Here is a 24,282-nt window from a genome sequence, read left to right as displayed (position 1 = left end):
TACCTGATTTATAAATAATTCATTTCAAAGTAATCAGACACTGGTCAGGGTCCGTACGCCACGATAAGGGATTCTTGACCCGAAGCCTATTCTCACATTTATTTCCTGTCAAGTCTGTAATCGATCGGAGCGCTTAGGGGCCTAAACACGTTTACGCTTTCTATGTATTGACGTATTTACAGAAAACAAGCGATGAGCGACCGGAGGTATTTTAACGAGTCGTCCTTGAAGAGGAAGAATTCGGAACCAGAACTTGAAGCGTGGGGGTGCAAACGAGGAAGCAGGAAACAGCTGAAGGCTCACCGTAGCGAAAATCATTAAGTTACCGACTTTAATGGCATTAACAGCTAATTGAGAATGGCGATAAAGTCATCGCTAATGAAATAATTTTCCTCTTCCCTCCCGAAAGAGAAGATCCCGAAAGGAGAAAAGAGTTTTTGTGATGAGTAAATTGCATCAGATGATGCAAAAGCAAAAATTTGTCCCAAGTAACAATTTCGGTTCAGTTCTCTCATTTCTTTTCTAACCAAATACTCATATCTTTGGTGGCAAAACCTGCCTATCTATAGATACTCCTGTCTGTATAATATGCAGCATTAATTTTATAGTACAGAAGACGAAAAAATTTCAAATTTTGGCTGTCAGGAGAAAAGCAACAAAAAATGTTACTTTAATGATCGTTTTCATGAGTCATAATTAGGGATACCCCCCTAAGGAAAAGAGCGCACCCCCTCCCAATACCGTAAAGATCCAGCATATCGGGAGCCCCCCCCCCAAAAAAAAAGAAAATTACTCCAGAAAACTAACCTCTCCCCTAAAAATTTCGATGGCGCAGTCTGCACCATGACCCCCCTCCCCAGGTGGGCTCCCCTGTCATAATCCTGATACAATCGAACTCGCTTGTAACTAGCGCAAAGGGACTGCGACATTCGCTCGTCATAACTTAGTACTTGTTAAAAACGAGTTTGTGGAAAAATCATGAAACTTCATACACACTTGCTTATTATTATTTCTGGTTAATTTGCTTTGAACTGCCTCATTGTCTTCTTGTATCTTTCTTGTGCACCCGAAAAAAATCGACACTTGCACCTCTGACTTCGAAAAAAGTTCAAAGTGTTTCTGCATATCAAAAGCCATTGAGGTTGAAGGTGGTTCAGTTTTAAATTTGTCATTATCGTCGTCGCTTTCATTATTATTTTTTTTCCATCTGTATTTGCTTGAATTCAAGCTGCAATATCCTCGGAAGTATACTTCGGAAATTATAACATATTGGCATCAACAAATGTTTATTATTGAAATGCTTCTCTACTCTACAAATATTTTTCAAACCAAACTTTCCCAATAAGAAAAATATGCATGTTTCAACACTCGAGGTTATGATTGAAAGCTAGATAATGATAAAAAATTATTTTCATGACTTGAGCCGCACTTTTCTTCGTTTGTGGTGTCATTTTCTTGGAATTTTCAATAACTACAGGAATTCTTAAATTGTCCTTTCTGGTCCAGAAAAGTTATTTTGTGCTTTTGAGTACATTATGAAAAGTGCTTGGTATTTTTTAAAAAATCTGTTATTTTCCGTAAAAGGTGATAGTTAAAAAGAAATTGTTTATAATTACCAAAAAAAAAAGCTACACTTAACCTAATTTCGTTAGCGTCCGTTAAGAAGTGCTAAACTAATTGTACACCCAGTACTAGCTTTTTTTCTTATGAAATGTGAAGTAATATTTACTACTGCCAAATTTGCTATCCATCCTGATCTCTTCTTTTAGAAACTGCTCATCCAAGTAGCGGATTTGCAGTGTCACACCCGTCAAAAAAAAAAAAAAAAATCTTGTTTAGTAAAAAAAAATCATCATGAATATAATGTATTAAGTTTCATTTGAATGTCTTTTAATAGAAAAAAAAAGCTATAGTCACGAAACATTAAAATATTCACAGCAATTTCTAGAAATATAAGTGCAGGTGAAAACTCGTGTCTCTCAAACGTCACACCCGTCACAAGATTTTGAAAATTTCTTTAAAAAAATTGAAAAGTCCTGCAGTTTTGTTTCAACTCAATTATTCGAGAAAATGCATAGTTAAACACGAGTTAAATACTTTGTTAGTATCTTTTAAATGATTTAGTGCTCAAAATGTTAGTTTAACCAGTTAAAATAGTGTCTCGTCACAATGGAACTGCACGTCATTGGAAATCGTCTAAAAAACACTTTTGGATCTTCAGTGTCGAAAGTGGTAGAATCTCTCAAGTGAGTGGTGATCGCCCCCATCGTCCCTCCCTTGTATCCGCCCAAAAGTATAATAATGAAGATAATCCACCTTAAAATTTGTAATCCTTTCCGGAAATAACAGTTATTCTGAAGTACGGAATCGTTAAAACGGCATTGAATTCAATATCTAAAACAAATACATTGTCCAAAGCTCTTATTTTAATTTTATACACAAGTGACAAATAGTTAAAGAATGGGGGGTTAAAAATCACAAAAAGATAAAATGCACAAATTATAATACATACAACATATTCATCACAAGAACCAAAATGGGTTAATAGCAAATTTCTTACGCCTCGTATGCTCAACCTTCTGTGCTGTAATAGCATTTACGGCTTCACATCAGGCAGAAAAATGCTAATGTATGCATTAATTAGCATCACATGTTTTCAGTGTAAAAGTTTACGCTTTTGAATAGCATGTTTAGGCACAACAAGGCAGTAACTTTTCCTTTTAGATGGGCAGCGAGACAGATTGCTTGTTTCAATGAGCAGTACAATTTCATCGCCGCTATCATTAGATAAAATGAAAAGCTAAAATTTTTTTATTTATTTTTTTAGTTTTAGATTTTTTCCTCCCATTTGGATCATTTTTGATTTTCAGAGATCGGCGCCTTTTTGACTCTGGCGCCGTCGTGCCGCGCACGACCTTGCACATAGGGTCGGCGCAACCCTGATCGTCATCACTTGTTCTCAGCATATATGCTCATCACTAACTTTCAGTTGACTTCGGAAAGTTGAAGGAATTTTTCCAAAAAAGGATAAGCTGCTCTGAAAGTCAATGGAAATTTTATGAATCCCAGAAGTATTACTCACTTTAAGCGGGGTTTGCTCGTTAAAAGCGAGATATACTCCCATTGACTTAACATTGTGCCGACCAAATCTTCCTGATTTCCTCGCTAAATTCGAGTTCTTGTTAAATCAGGGTTCGTTATAAGCGAGTTCGACTGTCTTGTAAATACAGCTGTAAGTTCGTTACGCATTCAATCTTCAACTCAGAGAGAAGGAATTAAGGGACTCATTCAGCTGGATTTGTTCGATTCGATCCGATCGAAATTCATTTACCAGTAGCGTAGCGAGAAACTTCATCTCTGGGTGGGGCAAAAGGAATTTCTAGTTGCTCGATCGATAGATACAATCGACTGTAAAAAATATGTACCTTTGTGAAGAGAAGTAACTGGTAATCAAAAACGTTTTGACGCACAAAACTAGGAGATTACTGTATACACGTCTTTTGAGGCACAGGAAATTCCTTTTTCAATGCAAAATAGTGAGCTTTTGGATATAAAAACATCCGGAAAAAGGGTTCCCTGTAACCCCGAAACACATGTATGCAGTAATCCGCAAATTTTGTATGTAAAAATGTTGTAGATTACCATTCACAATTGCTGTATTCGATTCAATCGAATTTGGTTAGAGATGAATGAGACCCAAAGGCAGAAAGGAGTGCCTCCTACGAAAGTAGGGCCCTCAAAAGGATAGAAGTCCTATTTTTAATAATCTATCTCTACCGATAGATGACAGCAGTATTTCAACACCACCAAAATTTAGGAATATTTCTCTGGGGCAGGAAGTTTCTGCGGACACTCGTATTTTCAACTAACGTCGGACCAAAAGACTTTCAGACCCGCGGAAGAGGAGCTCCGCTTGTGCTCTGGATATTTTACAACGACGACTGACGAATCCTTAATCCGTAATCATTTGATTCTCAGTGCGAGGCAGTGTTTCTTTCAGACCTTTCGCTCCGGGGGGGGGGGGGGGGGGGCTCAAAGGCGTATTTAAGGAATGGGACACGCTCCCTCCCCAAAAATAAATTCGAAATTATCAACTCTATAATTCTATAATATCAATTTGTAAAGTTAAATTCATGTTGGCTTGCCCGCCCCTCCTGAAATAACTCCCAGTATGCGTCCACGGGGACAGTATGAGTTTTAAAGAACACTCCTGGTTCATTATATCGTTCCCATAAAAATTTAACAAATCAAAAGTCTGACAGTACTGCAATATTATGAAAAACAGAAAAATTTATTAGAAAATACAAAACAGACACACACATTTCTTGAACATTAAAATGTACACAAAATCACTAAAAAAATTTTTATGTTTCATATTGACGGTCCTCCGTCACACTGCAAATGCATAAGAAACTTTTAAATTTAGAAAACACGAAACGAAGCATGAATATCATGTATTAAAAATTATTTAAAACTAAGCACATTTACGGAAACAAAAACATTCGTTGATTGCTCCTTCTGAAGTTGATTTTTGTTTCATTAAATTGTCTTACCTTTTCTAAAACTGACTGCAATAAACTGACTGCAATTGCAAACTACATGCAATAAAATAAAAATTGCAAATAGTGATGAAAAATAACTCTCGCTAAGTTTCACAGGAAAAAAAACAAGGAAAATGATTAGAGCCCGAATTATGTGCAAGAAAAATCATAAAAAAATGCATGCATATATATGCACTAAAAAAACTTAAAAATATTCACTAAACGCTAAAAAATATGCGCTGAAAAAAAAAACATTGGCTCTTCTTTTTTATTTTTTTTTAAACTTATGTAAAGAAAGTAAAGAAAAATCTTGTGAAAAACGCAGAAACATGAATTAACCCCCCCGCCCCCCTGATTTTATGCATTTATATGCACTAATCGTCAAAGGGGGTCAAATTAGCGATTACATGAGTACATATGCAAAAGACTGTTTTGTAATATGAGCAAAAATAAATAACTAATTAAATAAATAAATAAAACTAAAGTTAAAAAAACACTTAGGGTTTTTAAAAATTGAATATTTTTAATTTTTCAAATTGAAAAAATGGGTAATACTAAAATTTAACATAAGTTATTAATTGTCAAATAAGCACGCATGAGAAACTTTCAAAGAGTTTTTTTCTTTTTTTACTTAAAATTTAAGAAAATGTTATGAGGGTAATGTAATGAGACCTCAAATTAGTTTCAATTTAGGATTTCGATTGCATCGTAAACAGAGGCGTATGTAAGGACCATTTATTATTAAGTAGATAGAGATTTTTATTTAAAAAATTTTATTATGAATGGAAGTTTATTATTATTTTTAAACAACTTCATTGGAAATTAATTTTGATAAAGCTGTCAAGGTAAGTAAACTCGGAGAATGATTTCTAGACGCCCTTGTAAATTAAATATTGGTGTTCATTCTTTTATAAAATTTTTAAACTGAACCGTACAATATTATCACGAGTTATTATTGTAAATAAATTTTTAAACTAAAGAAACAAAATATTAAAAAACAAAAACTTCCCTCAGAATAATTTGTTTTTGACTCTGATTGCAAAGATGATCGCTAAAGAAGTCAAGACTTATGTAGGGAGACTTAAACAAGTTTACACGTTAGAGGGCTTCAAGTTCTAGAATGATTATGAAATAAATGTTCCTCTCTTTCTCTCTCTCTCAGAGAAAATACGAATAGACTTTCAAAAGTTTTCTAATTGGTTAAAAGTTTTGTCGGCCTGAAAACTGTGGGATGACATACAAGAGGGTGGAGGGGCGGTAGTATAAGATGCCGAATTTTCAGAAATTTCTTTCGAAAAGAAGACGTTGATGACCCCATGTTATTTGTCATATAAAAAAGAAACGAACATGGGCATTATAGGCATTTCCATTACAGTCCGCGAAAGATAACTCACAGCCCACTATCCCTTGCCCTCCATACAATGATCCTAACCCAGGAAACTTTTGATTTCCAACGTGATTTCCATGAGTGATCGCAGAGTACGTCTCAAGGTTCCGATACGAACCTCATCAATGTATTGTGTGAGTTGACAACTAGATAGATAATACAATTCTAACCACCCCATCAATATCACCCAACAGCAATAATAACAAACCGCAAATGAAAGAGGGTAATAAAAAGGGGGAACATATCTTTTTCGTTAATTAATTGCCCGTATTTTTCCAGGGAAAAAAATGTGCTTTTAGCAGTTTGTTGACAGCGAGGGACTTTCCATCGACAGTGACAAAATGGAGGCCACAGAGGGCGATATCCCCGCTCCTCGGATGATAGTTTCAAATTTTCTATAACTTCCTTCGTTTTTTACACTGCCCCCTCCCCCCGGAGAGATTATAATATTAGGGATTATAATTTTCTCATTCTGATGTATTGAGGGTGGTAGTTGACGCGCAGGGGTCGGATCCTTTCATAATTACTATACAGTAGACCCTCGTTTTACGCGGTTTTTTTTTTTTTTTACACGGTTCCGATTATAAGCGGTTTAAGATTTGACACCTTTATTTTATTTTACGCGGATGAGTTTCGGTTTTACGCGGATGTGGCAATGCAAACATATAAAAATTTCCCCCTCTTTCAAAATCCAAACTCCTAAAGATTGCAGATTGCGCGTAATAAACTGCATTTTGGCGTGCTAATATTCGAGCTTGGGCCTCTGGCGACATTTAATGCGATTGGTTTCAGAGCTCTTTCCAGAAGTAAAGCTATTAAACTCACACAGTTCAGAACTTAGTGGAAGAAGAGCTTTTAGGAGTGACAAAGGAGGCCAAAACCAACGAGGATGCTAACGTCGGTGACGCACAACCAAAAAAGTTCACACTAAAAATTTTGAGCCATTCCTAGACAATAGAAATGATCTTTCTGATTTGTTAGTGAAGGAAGATTTTATCATGGAAATGACGCTAGTGATCATGGATGCGTTAATGCTCTGCAAAGAATTGGTGAGAAAAATTCTTAATGACTGCCAAAAGACTATCATAGCCAGCTCCTCTTTATAAACAAAACACGGAATTAATTTATGTTTTCTTTATATATGCTGTCCATAAAAGTCGATATAAGTACACATTAAACTCATTATACAATTAGTCATCACTAGAATGAAGTATTTTGTTATCTACGGAACCAAACTCTTATTTTAACACTAATATTAGGTCTCAATTTACGCGGATTCGACTTACGCGGCATTTCTGTGGAAAGTAACCCCCGCGTAAAACGAGGGTCTATTATATTACAATTATTGTGTTACGTCTACCACCGATGAGATGGAAATGCGATGATGCAGTTTATAGGCGGAAACGGAAGCAGGGATGCCAATCTGTTGAATTCGAAACAGGAGTACATCAAAATGAAAGAAACATGCGCTTCAACCTCTCTATTTCTGAATGAATATAACACTTACGATTAGGTTCATATTGGCAATACATACATTGATCCAGTCCAGGGCAGACGAGAGGCCATGTCAGCCTAGTCAGAAACTAGAGGCCCGCCTTAGAATTACGGTAACATAAGTTTCATATGTTTTATAGGGAAATGGGGGTCTGGTGCGACCAAACTGACAGGGGGCCTGCCGTGGCTCTCGGCGGTTTTGATCAAGTAATGACTCTCTTTAAAACAAGCTGAACCCATTATCTTCCTAAGTTTAAAAAAGTTTAAAATAATTAAGAGACCGCCAATTTCATACATCCCCACCTATTTTGACCTCGGCACGGTCCTGAAGGTTGCTTGGCTTCAACCTTGTTTTCTATCCGTAGCTGAAAATTCTAAAAATCAGCAGGGCCTGATTAACGCACGGTCCGGCGGGTCCGCGGACCTGGGCACCACAAATTTAGGGGCACTAAAATAGCCTAAATTAACTTACTTCCTTCCTTTTTTTTCTGTTAAAGTGAACGTTCCTTTTCAGCTTTGAAAAGAATCAAAAATCGTTTGAGAAGCTGCGTTTCTCAGGATAATTTACAGGCGTTTTTTCTTATTGACCGTTGAAAATTCTGTGACATCAAAATTAGATTTCGATGATGTGATCGACACATTTGCCTCTGTTAAAGCCAAAAAGAAGCCTTTTTAAAGCTTAATGTCAGAATTAGTTTTTTTCTTTTTTTTTTTGCTATTTTTGCAGTTTTAAATTGTTTTTTAATTCATTTTCACCTTAAGGTAAGGCAATTTTAACTATGATTATTATGGTGACTATCAAGTGTTTGGTATTCAAATCCCGGGTTTCTGTAGTAATGTGTAGGTTTCTAGTGTATTAGGTTTCTAGTATAAAACATTGACTTTGAAATTGTGCTGATTTTCTCATGGGGGGGGGGGGCACCAATTTTTACTCAGGACCTGGGCACCAGTTTGTCTTGATCGGGCCCTGAAAATCAGTTCAAGTAAATTTATCGGTTGAAACGTATTTTACTCCTGCAATCTCGAGATTTTGTTCTAAGAATATTATCCAATTTATTTAAGTGCGGAAATTCATCCTTACTGCCAGTCATTGTCTCAAGAAAATTGTCTTGTAGTTATTTGGCAGGAGGTTTTCGATGATCTTCTATGTTCGACATTTTTGGCAAGTAGTCAAGATTTTCTGATGATGGTTTCCCCGAGTTGATCATGACTTTTATGCTTCAGGGAAAGATGTATAAGAAATGTTTGACATAGTTTGCTGCTTGATTCAGATCAAAAAGCAAAAAATATTATGACAAAATACATGAGCATACGTTAGGTTGAGAATTAAAAACCTTTTCTTGTGGACACGAAAATTATATTTAAAAATAGAGGACACAGGAGGCGTTCATAATTCTGCCACAAGATCTGCATTGGGAGACACATTCTTGAGCTGGATCAGCTAATTGAAAAATGTCATCTTCAATAAAAGCGATTTTTTCAAAGATATCAAAAATCACATGTCCTGCTGTTTCCAAAAGGCCAAGATTGTTTTTTTTTTAATTTTTAAATAAAATGCGAGTAGTAGAGAAAGAATATATTTTATACATATATTCTTTTTTTGAACGAGGCACGTTTCTACAGATAATTGAGGTTAATTTACACCAGTGGCGCCCAAACTTTTTTTTTTTTCTCTTTTTTTCCTTTTGACTAGAAAGCCACTTTATATTGATATGAATCTCGAGAGCCAAAACAAATAAAATTCAAGTTATGAAAAAAAAAGTATTATTAGAAGTAAGTTCGTTTCTTTTCCTGCAAGTAATAGTCCAAGAGCCCATGAGTGCCAGACCTACGTCATTGTATAAACTCCCAAAATTTTTCTGCGCAAGGACATCACAGTAGGTAAGCAAGTTTCGCTATTATTTATAAGCTGAATCGCATTAGCTTTGGCAGAAAACAGGTAGCAAAGGTGCGTAAAATTGTTGCCAAAACTAAGCATCATTGTTACGTGACCTGGTGGTTCCCATCTAACCATCTTCGACATGGGGAGCTTAACTGCCGTGTGTAGGTAAACGGCAGTATCTGCAGAAATGAGTTTTTGAGATATTTGAAGAAATGTGTGTGGGATTCAATATTAAAGATAGGAAAATGCTGGAATTAGACTTTGTTTTCGCGCCTTTTTTTTCATCAGAAACAAATAAGCAAGCTTGTACACTAAAGCTAACGTACAACAGATGACAAAAATGCAAAAAAAAAAAAAAAAAAAATTTTGCCGTTATTGCCTTTTACCTGCACAATGGCAGTTAACCTATGCAAATTTTCAGCTTCCAAGACGCAAATCATTAGGATCTAGGATACCTCAAAAAGAAAAAAAAAAGTGGGCTCCAAAATGACCTCCAATTGGGGGGGGGGGGGAGAGAACTGTGATAAATGTGGCAATTCGTTTCACGAAGCTGATCCACCATTTTGAAGCCCTTCATTTTATCAAATCTAGATCTTCAGGATTTTGGTCTTGGAAGCTGGAAATTCGAATTAAGTGAGTTTTAAAGGCATGTCTGCACCCCTATAATATTTCGTTCAAATCGGAGATGGTCGGGTGGAGACGACGAGATGACTTGTCATGGAATGACTCCGTTTTTGACGCAACTTTTGTTACCCGTTTCCTGCCAAAGCCAGTGCGACGCAACTTAAATAATACCGAAACTTTCTTAAGTGTGATGTGTTTACGCAGAAAAATTTTGGGCCTTTATATTATGACGTATATTAAAATCTTTTCAAGCCATTTGTTGTGTTTATCTGTGAAAGTTTTTATGCGATCATATAAAAGCATCTCACGGAAAGTATGGTACCGCTAGGTGTTTTAGCACAATACCAATAGAAAGTATGCTTAAATACCAATAAAAGTTTTTGAAAGAATTTTTTTTGTATTGATTACTTACAATATTTTTATTATGAGCACCCGGATGCCTTAAGTCAATTTCAATCCATGTATCCCCTCGACCTCCATCAGCATATTCTAGTTGACGCTGAAAGAAAGATGTAGTCCGATCAATATTACAGTGGAAAGAACATTTAAGGATCATTCACAATTTCGCTGTAAAAGAAATACATTCTTGATATTTCCTTCCTTTCAGTTACAAAAAAAGAAAAAAAAGAAAGCAATCATTTAAATTCGCTTCTGAAAAACTAAATCACATTTTTAGCAATACTGAAATAGAAACCTCTCAAAGAAACAAGTTCCTTTCGAAGAATAATGAAAATAAGCACAAATAATTCTACCTCTGCTCCAACTGAATTATGTTTGAATAAATATCGGAGTAAATAACGTTTCCAAAAGAAATTAAGACCTGTCATTTCAAAAATTTCCAAGGAGAGGGAGAAGAGAGCAAAGGGTACGTATTCAATACATTTCATTCAGAAAAAAAAAAAACAATAAAACACATACAAAACTTTAAAATATACAAAAACGCATTAAATTTAAAACATATATAAACGCATAAACAGCAAAACGCATAAACTATAAGGCATACATAAACGCATAATTTTTCTTAACTTGGAAGGGGGGGGGGAGAAACAATTGTTTGGAAACTTTTTTAAGGACGAAGTTGTTTGAAGATTGCTTTTATGTTAAAAGAGGCCTAGAGAACTTTCAAGGAAGTCGGCACAAACTCTCAGGTACAGGCCACAACATTGACTCTATCTATTGTGGGTAAAATACTAATGAAATTCAAAGATTTGCGTTGTTCGATGAGTTTGGAAGTGCATATTTTCAATTTGAATTTGGACAACTTTCCTTAAATCTTGAAGTCAATTGATAAAGAGCAAAAGAGATTACACCACGATATCGATGAGATGGAGCATAGATATTACCTAAGTAAGTGGGACTTGATGGCGAACTACTGTTGGAGCTTACATGGAGAAAACAGGAGCACTAAAGGATGCACTAAATAGTCGCTGCTCTAATTAATATAATTTCTAATAAATGCAAAATTAATAAAAATTTAGAAAACCATTTCGGATTGTTCTCTGTATAAATTAGTTTTTAACCAGGAAAGCACACGATAGTGTCATAATGAATAAAAATTAAATAAATTGCAAGTTTAAGAGCATTGTAGAACATGCTTCTGGACGCATAAGTTATTTGCCCTCGTGTCCCCATTTTCAAAATATAAAGTCTTAAAGTCCGCCGAAATTTTTAGAAAACTCGATAAATTTACCGAGTTTCATGCAGCAATGGAAGACATCTTTCATGCAAGGCCGTATCACACACACATATATATATATACATTTGTAGACAAATGCTAAGGACGGATGGCAATAGCAGCGTTAGCAACTACAAAATGGAAGGCAGGGTAATATGAAAATTAGCATAAGTTTGGGACACAGTAAGACGCCTTGTGAGTATGCAAATTTTAGAATCACGATGTTGCTGGTCAAGTGATAGCGCTTATAAGTGACATAAAGAACTGGGTACATGATGACCATTGTTGTTCAAAAGAAAAGTTTGACGGGAAAGAATCAATTGTTGAACTTGCATTTTTCGATATGTCTTCCCGACATTTCTTAGATGATTTTATGGCTGGCCGAGTGGTTTGCAACATCAAAGAAGGGCAGACAAATTTAGATGTTGCCAGGGAGTTCGACGTCAGCCACAGGGTTGTTTCGAGAGTTTGGAAATCATTTCAAACAAAGGGAATTTGCAGCAAATGTCACGAGGGAAGTCATGTACGCAGTACAACGTCAGCAGAAGATTGGTACTTAGTGCTAGCAACGAAAAGGAACCAGCGCAACACAGCTACTGAGGTAGCAAAGCAGTTTCCTGCTGCTACTAACAAGCAAATATCCCGAAAACTGTAGCCAGACGTTTGAATGCAATAAGGCTATATCATATGCCCGTCAGCTTGTTTTGAACATCCCATTATTGTCTACAAGTCAGAGTTATGCTCGTTTGTAATGATGTCTTCACCATCGCAATTGGAGAGAAATCGACTGGGCTTGTGTACTATTCTCAGATGAAAGCAGGTTCAGTCTGTCGTCTAATTGTGGACGACATCTAAACTGTCATGAGAGTGGTACAGCATACAAGCCGGCAAACATGAAAGAAAAGGCCTAGTATCCAACAAGTTGTGTCATGGTATGGGTAATATTATGATCTATGGCCGTACGTCGCTCGTGTGCTTCCAAACAAGACTATGACGGCTAGTGATTCATTAATGTTGTTCTAATGCCGCATGTTCACGTGTTCTGTGGTGCTATGGCCGATAAATTCGTTTTCATGGATGGCAACGTAACATTTCATTAACAATCGCCGTCCAGAAGTGGTGTCTAGCTCACTCAAAATAGCCAACACTGTTAAAACCAGTAGTTCCACAGGGGTAAAGAATTTCACCCAAGGGTGAAAAAACGGTGCCTCTGGGTGAAACAGAGGCTAGGAAGTGTCGTTAAGGTGCTTTTGGTTCCTCAGTGGGTGAACGACGTCAACAAAAGTGATAAAAGACCATTCAATAGGAGAGCGACTCCTTGCGCATGCGCTCTGACTTATCGTCCAACGACAACTCCAGTTTGAATGGCGAACGAAGGAAGTTGCAACGAAATTTACTTTCACATTGAATGAAGTACAAAACTGAAAATTTCGTGGATTAATCTTCGAAATCTCGCGTAAGTAAAGGCATTTGATCATATTGTAGCTCTCAGAACTTTCGAACATAATTAAAGTGTTTAAAGTACGTTGACAACTCTTATTGTTCCGTTTACCTTATTAAACATTTGTTGTCTTGTTATTTATATCCTGCAAAACTGTTACCTAAAACTATCTATCAGTACTATCTTGAACAACAACATTAAAAATAAAAACGTTTAAATCAGCTGATAATTGAATTGCTAATTCCGGAATAAAAATGCATCGACGTAAACAGCCTATATACCAATGTCTATTTCTTCTCAATGAAATTACGTAGTGGAAACGAACAGAGCAGCAAAGGCGGAGGGGGAAAAAAACTGCGTGAAAAGAAATCTCTCACTTAGCGATTGACTCATGAGTTTCACATCGTGTTTTGGTTAACGTATCTTTCTCAGGCGTTATTGCATGAAGCTAATGTAGTTATCTACTCGTTTTTATTTTTAATCTGACGGAAAACTTGACATTGGAAAGAAAGGCTTTTAAATTAGTATTTATCTTGTACGCATAAGGATACTCAAATATCGAATCTTATAATAGGTATTGATAAGTTACGCTCGATTAAAAGTTTAAACGTTTATGAAACGCTTTTATTTTCCTATGATTCTAATCTAATGTTACCTAATATTTCTGGTTGTTCCGACAAATGATTGATAAATACCTTCCCTGTTCATTTTCGGTACGGATTATAGTAAAAATTGTCAACAACATATTAATTACTGAGCAATTCAAGTGTGAATATAAGAAAGTTAGTGCACGAACAGACAAATTAAAGTCATGAACTACAGGGCCCGATCAAGACAAACTGGTGCCCAGGTCCTGAGTAAAAATTGGTGCCCCCCCCCCCTGCGAAAATCAGCACAATTTCAAAGTCAATGTTTTATACTAGAAACCTAATACACTAGAAACCTACACATTACTGCAGAAACCTGGGATTTGAATACCAAACACTTGATAGTCACCATACTAATCATAGTTAAATTGCCGTACCTTAAGGTAACAATGAATTAAAAAACAATTTAAAACTGCAAAAATAGCAACAAAAAAAAAAAAAAAAAAAGAAAGAAAGAAAAAAACTAACTAATTCTGACATTAAGTTTTAAAAAGGCTTCTTTCTGGCTTTAACAGATGCAAATGTGTCGATCACATCATCGAAATCTAATTTTGATGTCACGGAATTTTCAATGGTCAATAAGAAAAACGCCTGTAAATTATCCTGAGAAGCGCATCTTCTCAAACGATTTTTGATTATTTTCAAAGCTGAGAAGGAACTTTCCCTTTAACAGAGAAAAAAGGAAGTAATTTAATTTAGTCTATTTTAGTGCCCCTAAATTTGTGGTGCCCAGGTCCACGGACCCGCCGGACCGTGCGTTAATCAGGCCCTGTGAACACTTGTAAACTATGTTCGGAAGTTGAAATGTGATCAAATGCCTTCGTATATATAAATCAAAATAAATAAAACACAATTGTATTCAAAAACTCACACAACACGGGGGGGGGGGGGGGGGGAATCCCTATAGGAAGCAATAAAGGTGCCATCTTTTCACCTACGGTGCACGTTGGGTGAAGGGAGTCAGTTTTTCACCCTTGCTAAGGGTGCAATTTCGGCTCTCTATCGGGTGTCGCTGGTGAACAAGCGTTTCACCCCTGACAGGTGCCAAACACAACCTGTTGTTTTAACAGTGAACCCATCGGATGGCCAGCACGTTTTATAGATCTGAATCATATTGAAAATCTTTGGGGTGCGTCTTGCTGGTCGACATCGCCCTTAAATAAGCAAGGACACCCTTATCCGTGACTGACAGAAGAATGGGATAAATTACCCCAATAAATTACCCCTGCTGGATAATGTTGTGTAAAGCATCACATGACGTGTGGAAGCTTGTATCGATCTCCATGGTAGCCACATCCCTTATTGACATCTTACCCCGAAACGCCTGGGAACGGTAATTACACTTATTCACTTTTACGTATTCAGCCCAAAATGACCGTTTCGTCCTTTGAACACTTTTCAACGCCTTCTGGATTTCAGAGCACAATAAATTATCGTCATTGCAACATTCTATAGTTCTGACATTAGTTTATTTTCACTTTGCATCGAATTACGCTTACTTTTTTACGCGTTACATAGCCCATTGGAATCCGTCCTTAGCAATTGTCCACCAGTGTATATACATATAGAAACACATACACGCATAAAATATTTAATATAGAAAGTGTTTTTTGTCACGATTTTTAATGATTCCACTGTTTTGGGGACTGTTATTTTTATTTTAATTTCTTATTTTTTTTATTCACCTTTGCAGTGGCAAGGATAACAGGAGAGTGTCCTTTTAAGTCGGACGTAGAACATCCATAATTTCAGGGGGTCCGGGGGTTTCTCCCCCCGGGAAATTTTTGAAAAATAGATATAAAAATCTGTATTTTGAGGCTTTATATGGGGTAATTGAGACTACAAAAATATGAAGAAAAATAGGCAAACAAAGTCTTTTTAAAGTTATGCATTCTTTTGCAAATCAAGATCAATCAAAATAAAAATTACTTGCTCAACAAATCGTTGACAATGACATTAATCGACGAGAGAGGAAAAACGAGAGAGGAGAAAGAGAAGCACATCGTCATTTGCTCATACCTGCTTTTAGTGTAGTTTGTTTTTGATCACTTCCTCAACACCCCCCATTTTCAAATACCCCACAGTATAAAAATTGTACAAAATAGTTTAAAAGAAATGGTGTAGAACTTCAGAAAACAAGAACGAAATAGTAATATTCTGGTCATTTGGACAATTCATACTTTATTTTCTTGATAAGAGACAAAATCGAAGAACTTTTGAAGGAATTTCAAAAACTTAAATAATTTTCAAAAACTCGAGAACAGTTGAAATTATTTAAAGCACTTTATTTGCACTTTTTAGAAGTTGATTGCACAATCTTACAAAATGGTTATAACTTTGTAAGACACACCCGTTTTAAGTTAAAAATAAATGTATACAGTTGTCTAAGGATCTTTAACCTTCAAAATTTTCGACTTTCCGGAAAACAATATACGTCATACATATTTTAATTCTGAACAATTTGATACCTTATTTATTACCATATGCCAGAAACTTTTAAAGTTATCGTAAAAATGCGTAAACTTTCTCCATAGAGCTCTATGTTAACAGCAGCTGTTTAAGCGCCTTTTTCTCCGGTGCCGTTTTCTTCGGTTTTCTCGTTTTGCGCGCATGATATCTCAAAAAGTTTCTTATATATTTCCGTAAAACTTTCAATGTATGTTTATCTGGTTTGTATTTATGACCTAAATCTAAATTTATTTATTTTTTTAAAATTCATTTATTTATTTATTTGAAATTTTAAGGGTAAATATCAAAAATTTCCAAAATTTTAGGCAAAAATATATATATTTTTTAATATTAACTTTCATTTTTAGTTAAAATTTAGGTTCAGATCATAAAAATATACCAGACAAACATGCATGAAAAGTTTTACGGAAATATAAAAAAAAAAAACTTTCTGAGATATCATGCGCGCAAAAAGAGAAAACAAAAGAAAACGGCACCTGCGAAAAAGAGGCTTAAACAGCTGCTGTTAACATAAATCTCTATGGGGAAAGTTTACGCATTTTTATGATAACTTTAAAAGTTTTTGGTGTATGGTAATAAATAAGATATCAAATTGTTCAGAATTAAATTATGCATAACATATTTTTTCCAGAAAATCGAAAATTTTGAACGTTAAAAATCCTTAGACCCCTTAACCCTCGTTTATCGCGGTTAATTCGTTCCACACTTCACCGCGATAACTGAATTTCCGCGAAGTAGGATTCTGTATTTATAAACCGAATATTTTCCTAATTATAGGGCGTAAAACTTACTGACGACAATTTAAATAGGTTTTTAAACAGTTAGAGCCCCTAGACAGGAAACAGCTCCCTTATCCAACATTACATTTGTATTACTTAATATATTGCACAAAATATGAGAAAACGAGATATATTAGACGGAATCGAAATTAAATTAATTATTGGGAAATAAAGTACACACACACATGCAGTTCTTACACACTACTACTAACCTATGAAAATAGCTCAACTTCAACTTGTTCAATGATGAATTAATTTCCAGTCAGTGTGGCCGTATATTCCCCCTTTCTTCCTCTACATTTATCCTCATCAAAGGTATTACGCATACAGCTTAAAAAGCTAGTACGTTGTTGAACACCATTAGAGATGTATTTATTCCCTAGTAATAATACAGTGATTTATACTTTGTAGTTAGCGTTTAAGGTTAAATTGAGATAAACCTTCTTCGGCGATTTTAAACCGCACTGTCTACAGGAACGTGCATTTTGTGCTATTTGACGTTCTTATTTCTTATTTTACTTTTGATGCACAATGGTATTTATTTAAAATACAGGGTGATTAAAATTAAAGTTACCCTGTTTAGACCCCTCTAGTGATCGTTCTGCGCATCGGATTTCGATGAAACTTGGAATATAGATTATATCGACCATGGGGAGTTGGATTATGCAATAAAAAAAATAGTTCAAAAATCTACCACCAGGGTAGTAAAGGGCGCATGAATCAAATAAGACGGAGACTGTGACACAAAATCGATTTTATTTACAGAATTTGTTCAATGTGCATTCCATCTGCGTCAATCACGTGTTCAAAACGTGTTATAGCGTAAGCCTCAGTTGCACGAAGGTTTCCCTTTCAATGGCATGAACATGGCGCCTTATGCTGTTCTTTAATTCAGGTACCGTCCGTATGCTTCCACCATAGACCCGATCTTTCAGGAAGCCCCACTACCAGAATTCACACGAATTTAGGTCTGGCGATCGCGGATACCAAGCTGTAGGAAAATGCCTAGAATTTGTCCTGTCATCACCGAAATGCATACGAAGCAGTGCCTTTACTGGGCGAGCAATGTGAGAGGGATGCACCATCTTGCATAAAGACAGTTGAGTTCAAACACGCTGAGTGTTGGAAAGTAGGAATGACTTGCTGCTCAAGAAGTGCGCAATATCGGGGACTCGTGACGGAACACCTTTTAGGACCTAGGGGCGGGGTCTCCTCAAAGAAATAGGGGACCGAAGATGAAATCACGGGTGAAACAACACCATATGATAATGTAATCGGGATGCAGTGACTGTTCATACACAACATTGTTGTTGCCGGATGTTTTACGTGTGTAGAGCGCCCCCTATCGTCGATTTTTGAACTATTTTTATTGCATAATCCTGCGTCCCATGGTCTATATAATATATATTCCAAGTTTCATCAGAATCCGATGCGTAGAACGGTCACTAGAGGGGTCTAAACAGGGTAACTTTAATTATAACCACCCTGTATAACAACCATTTGATATTTCTCATTAAGTATTTTTCCGTCAAAGTAATAGCTAACGAACATTTTCACGAGAAATTTTTTCATGTATCTCATTTTAAACTTGGAGCTTAATTTTCAAAACTGGCATTGGAATACAAGTGCAAAAAATGGCTAGTAGGATTGTAAGGGTTGATGTTCTCTGATGGATAACATTATGAATGAAAGATGCTAGAAATATTTTAATCAAGGTGTGAAAACAATGAGACATTCTATGATCAAAACAAGAGATAAATAAATGTCTCTTACCAAGCGTATATATCCTTCAATTGCAATACCTTCTTTATGAAAGGATGCTAAACCTATCACTTCTCTTATTCCATCCGCTTTGTGTTCCGGCTGAATAGTACCACATGTCCACTGAAAGTTTCTGACTCGCTTGTGAATGACTACGGATCTTCCAACAACGCTGTGAGGACCATGAAGTGGCAGGTTGTTGTCTTTAAATTCTTGCATCCGGAAAGAGTCCTGTCCATCCAGAGTTCCAAATTTTCCACTGAGATCGCCCACTTCATATTGGTCGTTAGACCCAACACCGGCAGCCGGACCTAAAGACACATTCACACCGTATGGGTTGAAATGACCCTGAACGGAATCGGATGTACAAGGAAATTCACGATCGATGGGAACCCAAATCTGGAGAGGGAGAGAAAAAAAGGCTCCTTTTATTAAAGAAAAATTATTTCCAGTAATTGCTATTGATCTCATTATTCACTAAAAAGATACATTTTTAGCATTTCCAGTTGAAATTTTAAGCAAGACTAGTAGTGATCAATTCTATTAAAATATAGGAAAAACAAGGAAATGAATATTGAATAGAAGATGCACCATAAAAATTGTCCTCGTTTCATTTTCGATAAGTTTACAAGGATACAAAATTTTCAAATAGCGATCAGTATGCATATTTCAGTATGCTTAGCAACATCGAAGGTTTGTTGAGAAGGATCTTGGGCGAATGGACTCAAACAAAGTGCATTAGAACTGCAGCTCCCTCTCAAGGGCGATGGCGTACTCCCCTCAGATGCTACGGAGGATCTTAATGGAACTACTATTATTAAGTTGAAGCTCATTTACACATCTCGATCTTTTATGCGTCTTTTCTTTTTTTAATGCTCTTTTTGGTCAACGGATGTATGCGAGAGTAATGAATATGTTTTCACTTTAATTAAGAAAAAGCAATTGAAATTCAAAAGATTGAGAAAGATCTGTACTCATTTGAAATAACAAACTAATGAAATTATTTCTTTCATGAAAATTTTAGTTTCCTTCGTCATCTAACGCCTAACAGCTTCTACACCACTTTGATAATGATTGAAAAAATGCATATTTAGTACTGCTAACCGTAAAATAGATATTATTTTATGTCTAGACGATTATTTTGTTTGGCAAGTTAAAGCCCGTCACGCGTGTCTTGATGTATCAATGACTGTAAGACATACCTTGTGGACATGATATCCTCCTGCCAGTCCTGCGAGTCCGCTCAATTCTACCTTTCCTTCAGTTACATCAAATTCAGACTCTTGAGTAAACATCACTACACCAGATACATTTGATTCTATTGCCGGACCACTAAGCCAACTTCTTACAGACGCTTTTACTGGATGTCTTAGCCGGATTCCGGTGCACGCCAGTCTGTCCCCACGATGTGGTGGGGCGTGGTCGTCGTGGATTACAAGACCCTTGCCCGGTATCTTGTCTGGACCGGATAGTGGCAGCTGGACATCCGTGTAGAAGATTTTGTTTTTGATCGCACGAGGATTCATTTTCGTGGCTGCAACGTGTATTCGCTGACCTTTACCCGTGAGATCACCAGCAGCACAACGTAAAGGATTCTCGGCATTGCAGTGTCTGTCATACTGTCTTCCAGCACCCACACCAAATGGATTAAACTGGCCACCAGTGCTTTCACAACGTTTTGTCCAATTATAAAAATCTCTACCTGGCTCAAAATCATGTACGTCCCACCTAAAACAAAGATTTCAAATTATGTCTGCTCTGCCCACAAACTTATTTTCTGTCATAACAAACATAATTTTAGTTCTTGATCATGTAAGTAATGTCAAAGCAATAAACAACCATAAAGATAACATTCACAAAATTAGGCAGTCATTCTCACCTGTGTTCTGAAGTGTCGTTAATATTCCCATCAATGTAGAAGAACTCTCCAAACACCGTGGTTTCACCATAAGGATTGTTCTCTGCCTGCCTAAAAACCACTTCTCCCGCCAGCGGAAAAACGAAAGTGGCAACTGCGATCCTTGTTGGACTAGGATATCCGATATTTGCGCAGATCCATGGCTCGCCTTCTAGCCCGGTAAGGACGATAGACCTTCCGATGACGCTGTTAATTCCGAACAAGGGCATGTTGAAGTCAACGTGGATTCCCAAATGAAGATTCATCAGAGGACTTGAATCCAACAGACCAAATTTGCCACTAAGATCTCCTACGGGATATTGGTCACCAGTACCTGTTCATAATACGTATTTTAAATATTTTTTAAAGACTAAATTACAAGAAGAATTGCGTTAAAAAAAACCAAATAAAATGAAGAAAAAAGTAAAAAATGAAGAATAAATAAAGGGTGTACACTTTTTTTAGTAGCCACAAACGCATCCCCATTACAAAGAAAGGAAAAAAAATTGGAATCCATAATTAAACCTTCAATCATTCACTTTGTGTCCATTTGACATAGATACTAAGATTCTAGCAATTTTAGAAAAAAAATTTTAGGATTAGGAGTAGGATTGTAATTATTGCATAAATTTCTCTAAGTTATCTCCAAGTTGCCCCTGAATTCGATGCTTCAACTTTTGTATATCGAACTCAAGAAAATATTCAACGAATTCCTGTAGAGATATTGCAATGGGTAATGGGTACGGGTAATGTGTGCAGAAGGCTTACAGAAACCGTACAGCAAGGGATGGTGGATATCTCAACGATGTTTGTTTTGAAAAAAATAAGAGTTTTGAATTTTAAAACTAAATGTTTTTATGCTTACTCGGTGTTTTGTGTGTTTTAAGCAAACAAAGCTAATCATGAACTTGGGAAGAATACATGTGATAAAATTTTAAATAGGTATGCAGTTTTGAAAATTTATCTGATTGAAGTATCAAAAAATTTACGGATGAAGCAAAAATTAAAAGCATCATTTTCTCTGATTTGTGCTGACTAAAGTGTCACCAGAAAGCTTTGAAATAAAAGAAGAAAAAAAATTGACCTTCTCCCGGCGACGGGCTGCCATTTTCTTTCATTTCGTACGGATTGTATAGCTGTCCGACGTACTTCTGCTGACAATAATTCTCTCCTCCCTTGGTCCTGGCTGGAATAGGAAACTCATAGATACCAAAGGCAGATCCTCTTCCCCGAAGATTGTGCAACTGGATGGTGACCACAGTCGGCTGAGTCCTGTAGCTCTGGCTGAACAATATGTGTCCTTTTACAGAATCCGAATTGATGTAAGCTTTTACTTCTTTGGGCCGAATCGGGATTAGTGGTGCACAAGCCATGATGCGGAATGGGTTGCCATTTTCGTAAAGCACCAGGTAGAGGGAGCGAAGGCCCCCCTCCATTGCAGCCAGAGGAAGGTTAGTATCAACGTAGAACCTAAGGAATGTAATTTGAAAGACGTCAGTTATTGATAAATATGGCAGTGTTATGAGTAATGCAAAAGGCATTTCATCTAATCATTCTTCTTCAGACGTTTTTGATAAATGTTTAGTCAGAGTTTCTTAGGCCGGTTTTTATCAGTTCATTCGGTAATCCGAAACCCATGAAACATTCATTTACATAACATATTCCTACATTTTGCTCAACTTGACCCCCACCATTGCCATGTTTTTAGTTCACATTTCATTTATCGCGACTGGTAGCTTTCTTACATGTAAACATATAATTTCCCCGTTTTCAACAATAAAACCACTTGTTTTCCCTACATATTCCACATAATCATTTTCTACCATGTATTGTAAGATTTTTTTAATTATTATTATTTTTTATTTCCTTCTCGGTGTAGCATTTTTGTTGCACATTAAGTTCACTGGTATGAGATTCTAATATTACCTTTTAGAATAACGAGAATTCGTAGCTCCGACCACAGCCTCGCCATGTTTCCTCGTCATTTCACCAATTTTGCAATTATGATGGGAACTTTTGGAGCAATCAGAATCTTCGACATTATTAGGATCGAAGAGAACCTGAAAGTTAAACATCAATTGTTAAACTTACGTAAATAAAATTTCTCACTCAACAGTAATCCATTTTAATACAATTGCTTGATTTCTTTTCAAATGAGAGAGGAAGAGAGAAGCAAAGGAGTGTAAGTGGACTTTTTAACTTTTGGAGTAAAACGCTTCCAACGTTAAAACAGTTAGGTTTCCATTTAGTTTTTTACAGACCTTATATTAGTAGCATACAAATCACAGATGTTCCAGTATCTCAGGAGAAAGGCCGATTATCGATTTTATTAGGAAAGTGCCACTTTTATTTATTTATTTAGATAACTTCAGGATGTTTTAGGAATAGAAAAGACTCGCTATTTTTGTTATAATGAAATTATGTGCAGACTTCAGCAAAAAATTTACATGTAATCTGAGTGAAAACTGAGGTAGTACTACATTCGGCATGCTGATGTGACTTACTGAGTTTTATTAGAGATTACAGCACCTAACTACTGTGGACCCGTGCATTGGGTATTTAAATCGCGTTTATAACGTTGTAGCCAATTTTTAAAACGAGTACTCAAATTTGTGGATAATTAGGACAGGACTATAGATTTTGATATAAAGGTTTACGAAAAATAATGCTTTCCAAATATACTAGATGGCACTACGCACGGACGCTTAACTTCGAAAGAGGTCGCATCATAGGCCTCAGAGAAGAGGGTTGGCTAACCCGTGTCCAGATTTTCATAAAGGGAGAGGTTTCAATCTTACCTGTGGGGGAGGGGGGGGGGAGAGAATTCAACTCCTCACGACCTTTAGTTCTACGACAAATTGCAGATCCCAGTATGGCGTTTGTACACCTGTAAGAACTGCTGTACTCAGTGGCGTATCTACGCTTTCTGCCGCCCGGAGCGGTTCCTCAATTGCTGCCCTTTTGATGGGAAATAGTTAATATATTTAAGAGTCAAAAGTCTTTTAATAAGATTTTAAGAAAGAAAAAAATCGAAAAAAAAATCCCTTATTTTTCTTGCAGAAGACACAAAAAAGAAATTCAGAGGCCCACCGAAAAATTTCAAAAGTCAAGTCAAAGTTCAGAATTTTAAGCAATTTTTGGTAACGCTTCTAGAAAAGAGGCTTAGAGCTCCCTCCAGATTTTTTTTAAAATTGAAATCAGTTTTATGCTTTCTTTGGTGACATTAAGGGGGGGGGGGGATTTCCCAAGGAAATTTGTCGAAATTAAAATCTTAAAAAAGCAATTTTAGGCTACCTTTGGATAAGTGAAGATATTGGGGAAGGTTCAGCGGCGCTATCCGGAAAGCTTTTCAACTAAACTGAAACACGCATAAATGTAGTGGTGTAAGGGCCTCCCCTGAATCCAACAAAGACTGGATTTTCTTCCCGAAATATTTCCAAACTTGAAATCAATTTTAGTCTATCTTTGATGACGCTAAAGAAAATAGGGAACGTTCGGGAGCTCTCTAGAAATTTTCCGATGCCAAAGTTTCAAAAACGCATTTGTAGGCTACCTTTGACGGCATAAGTTTCCAACTTTTCCAAAAATATTGGAAAGTCAGATGGTTTTCCCGTCTCCCTATGAAACTTTTTGAAAATGAAGTCCTAAAAACGCGATTTTAGCCGTTGTTTGACGGACAACGTCA

The 24,282-nt window shown here is 36.4% G+C and overlaps 1 protein-coding gene across 1 annotated transcript in view; it reads right to left on the bottom strand.

Annotated features, from left to right (window-relative positions):
* LOC129216544 (uncharacterized) overlaps window positions 1-24,282 on the bottom strand; it is a 69,999-nt gene that overhangs the window by 29,926 nt on the left and 15,791 nt on the right. Inside the window, exons 4-9 of the mRNA XM_054850762.1 lie at window positions 22,524-22,657; window positions 21,682-22,067; window positions 20,580-20,931; window positions 19,903-20,428; window positions 18,713-19,099; window positions 10,341-10,427 (exon numbers count right to left, since the gene is read on the bottom strand). Of these exons, the coding sequence (XP_054706737.1) occupies window positions 10,341-10,427; window positions 18,713-19,099; window positions 19,903-20,428; window positions 20,580-20,931; window positions 21,682-22,067; window positions 22,524-22,657 (1,872 nt within the window). The remainder of the gene's footprint in view (window positions 1-10,340; window positions 10,428-18,712; window positions 19,100-19,902; window positions 20,429-20,579; window positions 20,932-21,681; window positions 22,068-22,523; window positions 22,658-24,282) is intronic.

Source organism: Uloborus diversus, chromosome 1 (assembly GCF_026930045.1).
Source record: "Uloborus diversus isolate 005 chromosome 1, Udiv.v.3.1, whole genome shotgun sequence".
Taxonomy (NCBI): Eukaryota; Metazoa; Arthropoda; class Arachnida; order Araneae; family Uloboridae; genus Uloborus; species Uloborus diversus.
Note: the sequence above shows the minus strand (reverse complement) of the source record. Positions and strands in the feature narration are given on the sequence as shown.